The sequence below is a fragment of the Dama dama genome, chromosome 4 (assembly GCF_033118175.1).
Source record: "Dama dama isolate Ldn47 chromosome 4, ASM3311817v1, whole genome shotgun sequence".
NCBI classification, from domain to species: Eukaryota; Metazoa; Chordata; class Mammalia; order Artiodactyla; family Cervidae; genus Dama; species Dama dama.
In genome coordinates, this window is record NC_083684.1 from 64,996,673 (window position 1) to 65,011,922 (window position 15,250).

At 40.5% G+C, this 15,250-nt stretch overlaps 1 protein-coding gene across 5 annotated transcripts in view; it reads left to right on the forward strand.

The window, feature by feature from the left end:
* The window catches only part of LOC133054779 (zinc finger protein 665-like), a 41,157-nt gene extending 28,725 nt beyond the window's left edge, over positions 1-12,432 (forward strand). For 3 of the 5 annotated variants that reach the window (XM_061140092.1, XM_061140093.1, XM_061140094.1), the window contains one exon: positions 6,382-12,432. In XM_061140092.1, the coding sequence (XP_060996075.1) occupies positions 6,382-8,672 (2,291 nt within the window). In that variant the 3' untranslated portion in view covers positions 8,673-12,432. Of the gene's footprint in view, positions 1-2,684; positions 4,454-5,178; positions 5,266-6,381 lie in introns of all 5 variants that reach the window. The other 2 variants (XM_061140095.1, XM_061140096.1) reach the window with 2 other exon arrangements.
* Positions 12,433-15,250: the final 2,818 nt, after the last annotated feature.

The window sequence follows — 15,250 nt, forward strand, 5'->3', positions numbered from 1 at the left end:
GTGCATGGCTTCTCGTTGCGGTGGCTCCTTTTGTTGTGGAGCACCAGCTCTAGGCACACGGGCTTCAGTAGTTTTGCTCCACAGCCTCAGTATCTGTCCTTCATCAGCTTAGTTGCTCCTTGGCATGTGAGATCTTCCCAGAACAAGAATCGAACCCATGTCTCCTGCATCAGCAAGCTAACTTTTTACCATGTGGCCACCAGGGTGTTAGGGAAATTTTAAAAATAATCCTGTTTAGGCTTCAAGACAAAGCAGTGCATTCCTCTGTGCTTGCCTCCAACCTGCCTGGACACACCCTGACTGTGAGTACCCTGACTGCCTACTGCGAGTGCAAGGCTTGCAGCACCATAGATAAGTTAGCACACGAATCTTGAGATTGTTCACCCTTGAGATTGTTCAAAGAGGCGCTGACCAACCCAGCCCCAGTCTTAGGAACATCCAGGTTTCATAAGACAAAACAAACAGCATTAAGATGAAACCAGAGCTGCTGTTTGCTCACAGATTGATGACATCAGTTTACATCCTGGGATGATAAGCAGGAACCCTGAACTGCAATGTTAAAGCCTCACCTATGGAGTGGACATGCTGCCTGGGACCTTTACCCATTTGAGACTCCAGATGTGCTGTGTCCTGGACTTCCCAGGGCTGTTCCAGTCTGGATGTTGGTCAGAAGCCGATTTGGTGATATATCCTCTGCTGTTTTTATTTCCTTGTCTTTTCAGTTCAGTTCAGTCACTCAGTCATGTCCGACTCTTTACAACCCCATGAACCCAAACTCGTCCATTGAGTTGGTCATTCCATCCAACCATCTCATCCTCTGTCCTCACCTTCTTGTCCTGCCCTCAATCTTTCCCAGCATCAGGGTCTTTTCAAATGAGTTAGTTGGGTCAGGTGGCCAAAGTACTGGAGCTTCAGCTTCAACATCAGTCCTTCCAATGAACACTCTGGACTGATCTCCTTTAGGATGGACTGGTTGGATTAGTATATTGAAAGTCAGCTAGATAATTCTCTAATAAACATTGGAATATTTATTTGTATAGAAAGAGTGGCTTGTTTTCTTAACAAATCTTTGGAACCTAAGATGAAAGTGAAAACTTTTGGCAAGGCATTAATTGGCGCTGTGAGCAGGATTTGTGAGACAAAACGCCACTCTTTAAGAAACAAGAGATTGAGATTGATGACGTTTTTATTCCCAGATGGGAAGATTCACCTTATTATTCATTAGCTAATACGTGGGACATCTTCTGTGGATTGTGTGAGAATTGGAACCGTAAGTTAAGCAGGGCTGAACCCTTAGAAGTTACTGAATGTTCGTGACTCTTGCCCCTTGAGAAAGGATAAGAATCTGCCCTGCTGGACGAGAGGCTGTATCCTCCTCTCTCCTACCGTGAGGTACATAAAGCGAACTTAAAACTGTCTCAGAGAAGTTACTGGAAAAATAATTATGCGATTAGTGAGGATGTTTGTCCATGTTACAGTGTCAGAATTATATTTTGGTTGATCAAACCCTCACTTTTTAGGTCGGCTGTCTATTGAGCCGGCCCACAGCTCCAATAGTGTACCCCACTGCCCTTTCTCTCTCCATTCTCTGTCCTGTGTGTCCTTAAACCCCTCCCAACCCCTCTGTCTCCCTCTCCATGAGCTGGTCCCCTTCTAACTGCCCCTGTCTCTTGGGGGGAGGGTGAGCCCAGCTTCCCCCACTCTAGCAAGTTTTCTTTACCCCTTCAGATTCTTCTGAACAATCCGAGACCCCCATCCGCCCAGAGGGACAATCCAAGATTTTTATCAGCCCATCTGCCCTTGTTTTCACAGTCAATTTGAGCACTCTTTGATCTGTATTTTAGCTACAAAGCTATGACTATAGAAAGGAAAGGTAACTTTTTTGACATAGGATAGCTGTGATGTCCTCTAGACTCTGGAGAAAACTGGTTAAAATGAATTTTTTTTTCTCTTTGAAAGTGCACAACCAGTTCTTTTTGCATATGGAGTTAAAAGCAACTAACTTGTTGAGACAGCTAGTCTAGGAAAACTTGAGTTAACCTTTCCCAGGCATCCCAGATGACTCTAATGGTACAGAACCTGCCTGCAAGTGTGGAAACGGTGGGTTTGATCCCTGGGTTAGGAAGATCCCCTGGAGGAGGGAATAGCCACCCACCAGAGTGTTCTTGCCTGGAGAGTCCCATGGAAAGAGCAGCCTGGCTGGATACAGTCCAGAGGATCGCAGATAGTTGGGCGCAACTGAGGCAGCTTAGCACAGCGCACAACCTTTACCAAGTCCTTGAAATACACAACCCGCTTTGCCTGAGGTCTCAACCTTGGGCAAACTAGAATCTCAAACCAAGGGGAAAGAAAAAGGTCAAAGAGACATTTTAAATCTCAATCAGAAAACTATGGTCTCTGTCTGTCCATCTGTGTGTCTGGATTTCTGCATGTCTCACTGTGTGTCTTTGTGTTTGGATAATATTGCTGAGGTCAGTTTGTAAGTGAGATCTAATTCACTTGGCTTTCCAAAAGAAAAAGTAAGCACTTACAAATCAAACAGTTATGAGAAATTAAATGAATTTCAGATGCACATGAACTGGGAAATACTCAACATTAAATATCTAGTAAAAACATGTGTTTGCTCATCTAAGTAAGACATGAGTTGAGTCATCAAATTGTGTAATGCTTTTATTGTATTACAGTGATTACTGAGAGTTCAATCCCTGCATCAGAAAGATCCCTGGAGAAGTAAATGGCAACCCACTTCAGTATTCTTGCCTGGAGAATCCCATGGACGGAGGAGCTGGCAGGCTACAGTCCATGGGTTTACAAAGAGTCATACATGCCTGAAGCGACTTAGCACACACATAGGCACTGATTACTGATAATTTCCTCTCATAGAGAAACTAAAGAGATTTTGGATTATTAATGAATATGTTTGCTGCTACCCTGAGATGTTCTCCATAAGAAAGCAAATGTTTTTAGAAGTTATCACTGGTATTTATGGTCACCATTCTACAAAATGCTAATATAAAGGACAGTTCATGGTTGCTTAAGGAAAGTAAGATTCATGTTTTTAGTAACAAAAGCTATGAGCAATGAAATTGATTTGGGATGCTCATAGCAGTGAGTGGGAGCGAGCAGAAGCTGGAAGCAAGTTCTTAATTTCCCAGATCGAGACTCCTAACCCCTGGACCGCAGGAGCCAACATTTAGGGCTACGGTCCCCAGTCTAGCCTGCCTAGTCAAGAACTAATTCAGGTGATGAGGCAGAAGATAAAGAGTAAAGGAAAAAGTTTATTGAAAGAAAAAGTACATCTGGCAAGGCACATGGGCAACCTCAGAGAGAGAGAGAGAGACGCCTTTAGGAAGTGTAAATTCTTTACAAAGGGGCAGTTTTCCGGGTCTTCATCTTCCCTCAGGCCAGTCACCTTGTTTATTCGCCCTGGTTCATTTGTCTCAGGACCCTCCCTGGAGTGTGCATACACACCTTAGCCAAGTTGGATCTCAAAGTGAAGGCTTCTGGGAGGAGCAAGACTCATTATGGCCTGGAATAATCCTGTGAGTTTTGGCTCCAAACAGCCTTTCTGGGCGTGTATAGTGTCTCCCTTAACAAACAAGGTTTTATCCTTTCTTTGTCCTTGCCATAATTATTCCCTGAGATTAGAGAATGACTGTCTATTTACCCTGTTTTTGTTGGGTGTAAATTCCTCAACTGGAGCCCACGTATCTCACGGAATGCAAAGGGGAAGATGACACCATTCAAGACATTTAACATGGAGGCCATCAGTCTCCTACCAAAAAATTGCATTTTTTTAGGGAGAAAGAAAGTAGGTCTGACTTACAGGTGGCTGTTTCTAAATGAAGAAAATGATTTAATTAGAAAGAAAAAAGAGTTTTTGTTCTAAGTGGACCCCCAGGAAAAGAGGTCCCAAAAGGCAAAGTCTTTATATGATCTATAACAATCTGTCTTTTGACTCCTGTCAGTGTTGTTGCTTGACTATGGGAAGCATGTGATGAGGTGTTTCAAAGGGATCTATTTCCTCTTTGTCCCCCTTCTGCGCTGGATTCCATCGGATGCCTGATTTTTGGTCCATGTAGAACAGCGCTGACACCTCCAAAGTTTATTTTGGACCCAGCCTGGTTCTCTTCCTATTTGCTGCACTTGGGAGACCTCATTGGAAGAAGGGAAAAGACTGGCAGCTCTTCGATTGCATTTGGTGTCTCAGATCCTACACAGAGCTGCCTTCAACCTGTCTTCCTGTTCAGAGCCCTCAGCTGTTCCTGTTGTGACTTCTTTTGCCACATGCTTCAGGGGTGTGTGTAACAGGAATGTGGTTTGGATCTTCTGTGATTGTAATTCAGGAAACCTGGAAGGACAGTGGACATTGAGGTCCTCTCTTGGACAGGACCTGAATTGATGTGTTGTTGGTGCCTTGGAAACGATTTCCAGGAGTAAGACAGTTACACAGGTCAGTTCTTGCGTCTGATCTGAAGTTTCCTTTTTACACTCCTGGAGTTCACTGTAACTTTTTGTCCTCTGTTCTGCCCTGGTAGGCCCTGGTGGTTCAGAGCATGTATGCATCTGTAAGTCTCGGTTTCAGTCCTGCTTTTGCTCATTTACTTTCATGTTCCATGGAGCTGTGTTCAGGAACCCTGTGCATCCACTACCTTTATTTATAAAACTGAGGTGATTAGTGCTGTTAGGTGGCATAGAATGTTGCCTGTTTTACAGAAAAGGGCTGAAGTTACTGTTTGGGGGGTTTTTTTGCTGAGCCATGTGGCAGGTGGTATCTTAGTTCCCCATTCCTGGATGGAATCTGTGCCCCCTCCAGTGTATGTGTGTATTCCTAATGACTGGACCACCAGGGAATTTGCCTCAAAGATTACTTTTGCTTAAAGAATATATTTACTTCCTGTCTTGCTTCTTGTGACATCTCTTTGTCTACTTTGCATCTTGTATGTTTTTATTTTACTTTTCATTTTTATGAGTGTTGTATCTGACTCTAGTTAATATGTTTTCAAATAATACTTATTTTTTTATAGCAATGTATTACATTAAAAAAACATTTTTTTTTTTTTTTTGTTTCACTGAGTCTTTGTTGCTTCAGGGGCTTTTCGCTACTTGTGGCAAGCAAAGGCGACTCTCTACTTGCAGTGCACGGGCTTCTCATTCTAATGCCTTCTCTTGTTACAGTGTACGGGCTCTCTGCCTGTGCTCAGTAGTTGTGACTCCCGAACTCTGGAACACGGAGTTGTGGCCTACAGGCTTAGCTCCTCCAAGGTATGTAGGAACTTCCCGGATGAGGGATGGAACCCTTGTGTGTTAATTAGCAGGTGGATTCCTTACCTCTGAGCCACAAAGAAGGCCCCAAAGCTTGTTCCTTGACATATATCTTGGAACCAACGAACTGAGTACATTAAAGTTACTGTATAGATAGGGAATTGCTGTACTGAATGACTGTTCTTTAAGTAGAGAATGTTCTATTTGTTAATTTTTTGTTATTTAAATCTGGTGGTCTTTATGTATTACACAATGTAACTGACATGAACCACTTGTTAAAGTCATAAAATGCCCGTATGTCTATCTACTGATAGATTTATAAGAGGTATTTAGACAAGGTTTCTTTTTTTTTTTTTTTACATTATTGTAGGGAATTCCCTGAACAGTTGTCAGCTGCCATTTATGTTTTCCATTATTCATTAAAGTGCTTCTTTTGGATTATTTACCATTACAGTTTATTACCTGTTAATGAATACTTGCTTAGTCGATCATTCTGTCTGACTCTTTGTGATCTCATGGACAGTAGCTTGCTAAGCTACTCATCCATGGAATTTTTTTTAAGGCAAGATAGCTCAGTGGGTGCCATTTCCTTCTTCAGGGGATCTTCCCGACCTAGGGATTGAAGCTCCCTCTCCTGTTGTCTCCTGCATTGGCAGGCTAATTCTTTACCACCAAGTCACCTATGTAGCCCTGTCTGTTCTTTACCAATTACTTATGTATAAGTGTGCATAACGTGTGTGCAATATACTATTTTTTCTTCTCAATTATGAGACAGCAGTATGTTTCCTACCAAGTAGAATGAGCTTAGAGGTCATGGTGCAAAAATACCCTTTTCTTTGAGAACTGACATGAGTTTGGATAAAATGAATATATTCTGAGTGTATCTTTGAAGCTAGGCTACCCTAAAACTAGTTTGGATCACATGGGATTGCTCTTTCGTTTTTAAAGAGTTCTATTTGTTGAGCATTTCAAATATTTTTAAGAGCATTGTTGGGAAGATGCATAATTCTGTTCAGGATGGGTATGACTTTTGGTATAATACCATGTATTCAGCATGAGACAATTTATTTATGCATTGTAATTGATAGAATACATACGGTGTTTTATATCTTGTAGATGTGTCTCAAATACATATGATCAAGAAATTACAGGCAAAAGGAAACAGTGGTAAAGAAGAAATTTTTCAAAGAGTGGTGTTTGGAAGATCCAAAAGTCGTGAAATCAAAGATTTTTTCCTCAGGAAGATACAAGAAAATATGCATGATTTTGAGTCTCTGTGGACAGATGATGAAAGAAATGACAGAGAAACGTCTATATCCCACAGCAAAAATCTCACCGATAGAAGAGATCATGATAGTAGAAGTGATGCAGGAAATAAGCCTGTTGAAAGGCATAGATCAAGCTTTCAAGATCAGTTGCAGATACTTGAATCTGTAGGGACAGTTTCTGAATGTCATCAGGTTGTGGCAAATATCAACAGTAGCACCTTAGGTTTACCACCTCAGAGAACTCGTAGTGTCCGTAAAGGCAATTCTCATAAACGTGAGAGTGCTGTTATGCATCCCTCAGAACTGGGACCAGACCAGAAAGCACACAAGAAAAAAACTTACAGTTGTAATAAGTGTAACATGACTTTTCTTCAGGACTCAGAACTCACTAGACATCAAAGGATCCATACAGGAAGAAAAGCATATAAATGTAACATATGTTGTAAGGCTTTTAATGATAAATCGACCCTTGTAGTTCATCAGAGAAATCATACTGGAGAGAAACCATATAAATGTGATGTATGTGGCCACTGCTTTAAACAGCATACACACCTTCAACATCATCGGCGAGTTCATACTGGAGAGAAACCATATAAATGTGATGTGTGTGGAAAGGCCTTTAGTCGAAAAGCAAGGCGTACAGTTCATCAGACCCTTCATACTGGAGAGAAACCGTATACATGTGAAGTATGTGGCCGTGGCTATACTCTAAAGTCACACCTTGGAATTCATTGGAGAGTTCATACCGGAGAGAAACCATATAAATGTGATGTATGTGGCAAGGCCTTTAGTGTAAATGCAAGGCTTGTAGTTCATCGGAGAGTTCATACTGGAGAGAAACCATATAAATGTGATGTGTGTGGCAAGGCCTTTAGTGTAAATGCAAGGCTTGTAGTTCATCGGAGAGTTCATACTGGAGAGAAACCATATAAATGTGATGTGTGTGGAAAGGCCTTTACTCGCAAGGAAAGCCATGCACTTCATCAGATCCTTCATACTGGAGAGAAACCATATACATGTGAAGTATGTGGCCGTGGCTATACTCAGAAGTCAATATTTTTAATTCATTCGAGAATGCATACCGAAGAGAAACCATATAAATGTGATGTATGTGGCAAGGCCTTTAGTGTAAATGCAAGGCTTGTAGTTCATCAGAGAGTTCATACTGGAGAGAAACCATATAAATGTGATGTGTGTGGAAAGGCCTTTACTCGCAAGGAAAGCCATGCACTTCATCAGATCCTTCATACTGGAGAGAAACCATATACATGTGAAGTATGTGGCCGTGGCTATACTCAGAAGTCAATATTTTTAATTCATTTGAGAATGCATACCGAAGAGAAACCATATAAATGTGATGTATGTGGCAAGGCCTTTAGTGTAAATTCAAGGCTTGTAGTTCATCAGAGAGTACATACTGGAGAGAAACCATATAAATGTGATGTGTGTGGAAAGGCCTTTAGTCGAAAAGCAAGGTGTACAGTTCATCAGACCCTTCATACTGGAGCAAAACCATATACATGTGAAGTATGTGGCCGTGGCTATACTCGAAAGTCAATACTTGTAATTCATTGGAGAATGCATACCGGAGAGAAACCATATAAATGTGATCTGTGTGGCAAGGCCTTTAGTCTAAATTCAAGGCTTGTAGTTCATTGGAGAGTACATACTGGAGAGAAACCATATAAATGTGATGTGTGTGGAAAGGCCTTTAGTCAAAAAGCAAGATGTGCAGTTCATCAGACCCTTCATACTGGAGAGAAGCCATATACATGTGAAGTATGTGGCCGTGGCTATACTCAAAAGTCAAAACTTGTAATTCATTGGAGAATTCATAGCGGAGAGAAACCGTATAAATGTGATGTATGTGGCAAGGCCTTTAGTGTAAAGGCAAGGCTTGTACTTCATCAGAGAGTTCATACTGGAGAGAAACCATATAAATGTGATGTGTGTGGCAAGGCCTTTAGTGTAAATGCAAGGCTTGTACTTCATCAGAGAGTTCATACTGGAGAGAAACCATATAAATGTAATATGTGTGGAAAGGCTTTTAGTCGAAATTCAGGCCTTGTAGTTCATCAGAGAGTTCATACTGGAGAGAAACTGTGTAAATGTGATGTATGTGGACAGGCCTTTCGTTGAAATTCAATCCTTTTAATTCATCGGAGAATTCATACTGGAGAGAAACCTTACAAATATAACAATTGGGACAAACATTTTAGTGCACAGTCATCCTTATATTGCCATCAGGCAGTTCATACAGGAGGAAAAGTGTAGAAATGTAATTTATGTGGCAAAGTCTTCAGTTCCAGGTCTTTGCAGTTCATTGGAAACATATTGGGGAGAAACCATATAAATAATAAGCTATGTGGCAAGGCCTTGAGTCAAACGGCAAACCTTGCGTTTCATCAGAGAATTCCTACTGGAGAGAAACCATGTAAATGTGATCTCAGTGGCAAGGCCTTTAAATGCAAACCTTGCAGTTCATTGGAGAATTCATACTGGAGAGAAACCTTACAAATGTAACCATTCTGACAGATGTTTTACTGCACAGCTAGCCTCACCATTGTGCAGTTCAAACAGGAGGGACAGCATAGAAATGTGATGTATATGGACAGTGCTCGAAATGACCATCTAAGAAATCAGATAATTTATAGTGGAGAAAAATGTTACAAAGACAACAATCATGAGAAACATTTTAGTGCAGATGTAATGAGTGTAGCAAAGCCTTTAGTCAGAGTTCAGGCCTTATAATTAATCAAAGAATTCATACTATATAGAAACCATACAAATGAAAGAAATCTGGTATAGCTTCTAGTGCATGTTCAACCTCAACTGACCGTTGGGCAGCTCATACAGGAGGGAAGCCACATAAATGGAATTTATATGACAAACCCTTCAGTCATAAAATATATCAACTTTTTGACCCTCAGAAAAGTCAAACTAGAGGAAACCTCCTGAATGTGGTAGGTGGGACATAGCTTTGGTTCTGTGTTCAGACATAACTAACCATCACGTAATTAATTCTGAATGGAAATCTTACCCACTTAGTGCATGAGGTAAGTCTTTTGGAAGGCATTCAGTTATTTACAGAACATGAGAAAATTCATACTGGTGAGAATTCATACATTTAGAGCACAGTCCGTCCCTCCAATCTTAACATTAAGATTGGAGGAAATCATGTAAATATAATGTGTGTGGCCAGGGCTTCAATAACAGGTCTCATCTTTCCCATCAGCAGAGAATTCATAATGCAGAGACACAAATGTAAGAGTGTGGCAAATCCTTCAGGTGGCATTCAGGCCTCAAAAGACATCAGGTGATGGACTGGAGAGACCATCCAAATGCAATCAGTGTGTCCAGGCTTTTGTCAGGTGTTTACACCTTAGGCTTCTTGAGAATATTCACACTGGATAGAAATTATGTCAATGTAATGAGTGTGTCAGGGCTTTTAGACAATAATCCTAAGTCAGGATTCAGTAAAGAAGTCATTCTGGAGAGAAAGCTTACAAGTGACATGAGTGTGTAAAACCTTTACTTTGGGCTCACATTGCACCAGCCATCAGATGATCCATACTAGAGAGAACCTTACCAGTGTGCAGAATATGGCAAGACCTTTAGGTACTGCCTTAAACACAGTATTCACAAAATACTTTATACTTTGGCAGTTTTATACTTTACTTTATGCTTTATGGATGTTTTCACAATTAATGCTCTTTAGGTGTGTAAAAATACATATCCTGGGGTTAAACCACACAAATATAATATTTATGGGAAGGATTTTACCAAACATCCAAGTTTGGGAACATTCTGGAGCAATGCTCAGATGCAATGGGAGTGGGAAAATTTTCACTTTGAGTTGAAGTCTTAGACAAGACTCCATAGTGAAGAGGAGTCTTGGAAACGGACAGGCAAGGGCTTTCTGGAGGGTTCAGAGTACACTAGACTTCAGAATATATCTTTCTGAGAAACCACACAAAAGTAATGTACACACTGAAGCTTTAACTCAAAGATCAAAACCGTGGAACGTGAAAGGAGAGCAAACTTAGACAGGTAATGAATATTGTGTAGTCTGTTCCATAAAGAAGTGATTCATGTGTGTCAGAAACTGTACACTATACCGAATTTGGAAACATGTTTAAGAAAACATTTCCTCAAGATTCCTCCCCCAAAATTCATATTGGAGAGAATCCTTATAATTGTAATGAATTTGGCCAACTTTTGTGACAGTTCTAACAACAGATCACAGAAGAGAGAATTCATTTGAGGAATAAATAAATCAGTTCTCCAGCACTAACGTACGATATAACTGCAGAATAATTAAGTATGTTGAAACTTAATCACATGTGTGGAAATGGCCCATTATCTTCAGTTTGTGTTTAATTACTTGAATTTTCTTGAGAATGTCACATTATTGTTTATGACATTTCATGAAAGTTTTAAATTCTTATAGCTTTCTTAGAGACTTTCATGATGGTCTCTGCAAAGAAATCAGTAAGATGAAGGGGCTGACTTCATTAGGTGTGGTTCATTTATATCTATCCTGGTAAAACAGGGACACTGAGATATATTCAATGGTGTGTGAATTAGGATCGGCGAGGGACAGAGAACCATGTAAAGCCGTGACATGACTCAGCATGCTCTTTATGTTCAGGGCGCCCTTCTGTACACAGGTCACTGTGGTTAAAGGACTGAATGCTCTACCATCTGACCATGACAAGAGCAGGCTGGACATTGAGGGGCTTGGGCTTTTCATGGGAGGTGGGTTGACAGGTTACTGGGGACTGATTGTGTGGGAGAAATAGTACCAGGGAAATGGTGGTCCTTTACTCAGAAGGTATCATAAGTCTTGTGCGCTAACAAAGTTTGTATCATTGTTTCCATAACTCGGAGTGATCATGTTTCTTCCAACAACACAGCTTTAATCCACCTCAGTCCTTCGTAACAGAAACCAGCAATGCCCCAAAGACTCTCAAGGTTGAAAGAATCTCTAAGAGTTTCTTTACATGGTGAAATCAAATAGACAATTTTGGGATTATATACTAACAATACACACTTCAGTTATTCTCTCCACACTTTGTGCATAGCAGAGCAATTATAGATTCTGGCCCTGTAAAACCTACCCCCCGTTTGTATGTGCTCTGTATGATATTTCCCAATGTTATCTTTTGTGCCCAAATTAAAAGTATGTGCCTGATTTACATGAAGTGAGAATAGGAATAAAAGTCATGCAAAAATTAGGAAATAAAAAACTTTGGAAATAAGGGTAAAAGTGACGTGTCTTTTGGAGCTTGGAGCATTCTGGAAAAAAAATTTTTTTTTTTTTTTGCTTATTTATTCTTGGCTGAATAATTGTGGCTCATGGGGTCAGGAGCTCAACAGCATATGGGAATTTCCCAGACCAGGAATTATCAGTCCCTTGTCTACTGCATTAGTGGGCGAATTCCTTACTGCTGAGCCACCACGGAAGCCCTGGAAATAATTTAGAAAGCACACTATATGATGGGGACTTTTTTTGTTTGCTAAACTAGACATTTCACATATTCAGTCCCCAACATTTCGGTTCTTGTTACTTTGCAGTCCCCCACTGGAACAAGATGGCACCAAATAAAATCTAAAAATGTCAGTAGTGAAACATCAAAAAAACACTGTGAGACTGTTTAACAAAACACTGAATGTCCTCACGTGCTTTGAATTTATTACATTCCTTTTCCTGCTGTACACATATTTTCTATTGTATATGGTGTTGAAGATGGTATAAATTATTATTAATCTATTTTTAGACATAAATTCCTATTTACTGTCCATTGCCTGTGACATTTTTACACTAGCCTAAGAACATTAGGAACATTAATGTTTGGAAATATTTATTAGGTAATAAATAAAAGTCCAGAGTATATTAAATTCTTGATGTCACATTATAGAATTAAGTAATATGCTCCATTGTTCATATTCTTAGATGTATTTAAAAATAATTTTTTTTTTTGCAATATTGTGATGTTTTTTGCTCTGCATCGACACAAATTGGCCATAGACATACGTATGTCCCCTCCTTTCTGAACCCACCTCCCTCCCCCCCCATATGTCCAGGTCTTCACAGAGCACTGGCTCTGTCTGGGTGCCCTGCTTCATACATCAAACTTCCACTGGCTATCTGTTTTACAAATGGCAATATATGTTTCAGTGCTATTGTTTCAAATCACACCACCCTATTTGTTTTTTCAATAGTTTTTCCTTAGCATAATTTTTTCTGTCTGCATTTTGTGACCAAGATTTAATGTTTACGTTTCTTCCCTGCCTTACTCTTAACAAATCCACGTCAGTGTGTTGTTTTGAGACTTTTAGAACATGAAAATGCACATGCATAAGACAGTGATGGGACATAGTAGGTACCCTATAACTATGAAGACAGATAATTCGTTTAGGACTTGAGTTAATACACAGAAATATTTACAAATAGTGCATAGTTGATAATTGTGAAAATAAATTCTAATGTCTTCTGAAAACATATTTTACATTCTGCTTTGTTGTCCACATGTGACAGTGCTTCCAGACAGCAAAGAAAAGAGAAAAATAGATTACAATTTTTAAAGTAAATTGCCTCAGTTCAGTTCAGTCGCTCAGTCGTGTCCGACTCCTTGTGACCCCATGAATCGCAGCACACCAGGCCTCCCTGTCCATCACCAACTCCCAGAGTTTACTCAAACTCATGTCCATCGAGTCAGTAATGCCATCCAGCCATCTCATCCTCTGTCGCCCCCTTCTCCTTCCCCCAATCCCTCCCAGCATCAGGGCCTTTTCCATGAGTCAACTCTTCGCCTGAGGCGGCCAAAGTACTGGAGTTTCAGCTTCAGCATCAGTCCTTCCAATGAACACCCAGGGCTGATCTCCTTTAGGATGGACTGGTTGGAGCTCCTTGCAGTCCAAGGGACTCTCAAGAGTCTTCTCCAACACCACAGTTCAAAGGCATCAATTTTTCGGCGTTCAACTTTCTTTACAGTCCAACTCTCACATCCATACATGACCACTGGAAAAACAGCCTTGACCAGACGGACCTTTGTTGGCAATGTAATAATGTCTCTGCTCTTTAATATGCTATCTAGGTTGGTCTTAACTTTCCTTCCAAGGAGTAAGCGTCTTTTAATTTCATGGCTGCAGTCACCATCCGCAGTGATTTTGGAGCCCAAAAAAATGAAGTCTGACACTGTTTCCACTGTCTCCCCATCTATTTCCCATGAGGTGATGGGACCAGATGCCATGATCTTAGTTTTCTGAATGTTGAGCTTTAAGCCAACTTTTTCACTCTCCTCTTTCACTTTCATCAAGAGGCTTTTTAGTTCCTCTTCACTCTCTGCTATAAGGGTGGTGTCATCTGCATATCTCAGGTTATTGATATTTCTCCCGGCAATCTTGATTCCAGCTTGTGCTTCTTCCAGTCCACCGTTTCTCATGATGTACTCTGCATATACGTTAAATAAGCAGGGTGACAATATACAGCCTTGATGTATTCCTTTTCCTATTTGGAACCAGTCTGTTGTTCCATGTCCAGTTCTAACTGTTGCTTCCTGGCCTGCATACAGCTTTCTCAAGAGGCACTCAGGTGGTCTGGTATTCCCATCTCTTTCAAAATTTTCCAGTTTATTGTGATCCACACAGTCGAAGGTTTTTGCGTAGTCAATAAAGCAGAAATAGATATTTTTCTGGAACTCTCTTGCTTTTTTGATGATCCAGCAGATATTGGCAATTTGATCTCTGGTTCCTTGGCCTTTTCTAAAACCAGCTTGAACATCTGGAAGTTCTCGGTTCACATATTGCTGAAGCCTGGCTTGGAGAATTTTGAGGATTACTTTACTAGCGTGTGAAATGAGTGCAATTGTGCGGTAGTTTGAGCATTCTTTGGCATTGCCTTTCTTAGGGATTGGAATGAAAACGGACCTTTTCCAGTCCTGTGGCCACTGGTGAATTTTCCAAATTTGCTGGCATATTGAGGCAGCACTTTAACAGCATCATCTTTCAGGATTTGAAATAGCTCAACTGGAATTCCATCACATCCACTAGCTTTGTTCGTAGTGATGCTTTCTAAGGCCCGCTTGACTTCACATTCCAGGATGTCTGGCTCTAGGTGAGTGATCACACCATTGTGATTATCTGGGTCATGAAGATCTTTTTTGTACAGTTCTTCTATGTATTCTTGCCACGTCTTCTTAATATCTTCTGCTTCTGTTAGGTCAATACCATTTCGGTCCTTTATCGAACCCATCTTTGCTTGAAATGTTCCCTTGATATCTCTAATTTTCTTGAAGAGATCTCTAGTCTTTCCCATTCTGTTATTTTCCTCTATTTCATCGCATTGATCACTAAGGAAGGCTTTCTTATCTCTCCTGGCTATTCTTTGGAAGTCTGCATTCAAATGGGAATATCTTTCGTTTTCTCCTTTGCTTTTCACTTCTCTTCTTTTCACAGCTATTTGTAAGGCCTCCTCAGACAACCATTTTCCCCTTTTGCATTTCTTTTCCTTGGGGATGGTCTTGATCCCTGTCTCCTGTACAATGTCACGAACCTCCGTCCATAGTTCATCAGGCTCTCTGTCTATCAGAGCAAGTCCCTTAAATCTATTTGTCACTTCCACTGTGTAGTCATAAGGAATTTGATTTAGGTGATACCTGAATGGTCTAGTGGTTTTCCCTACTTTCTTCAGTTTAAGTCTTAATTTGGCAATA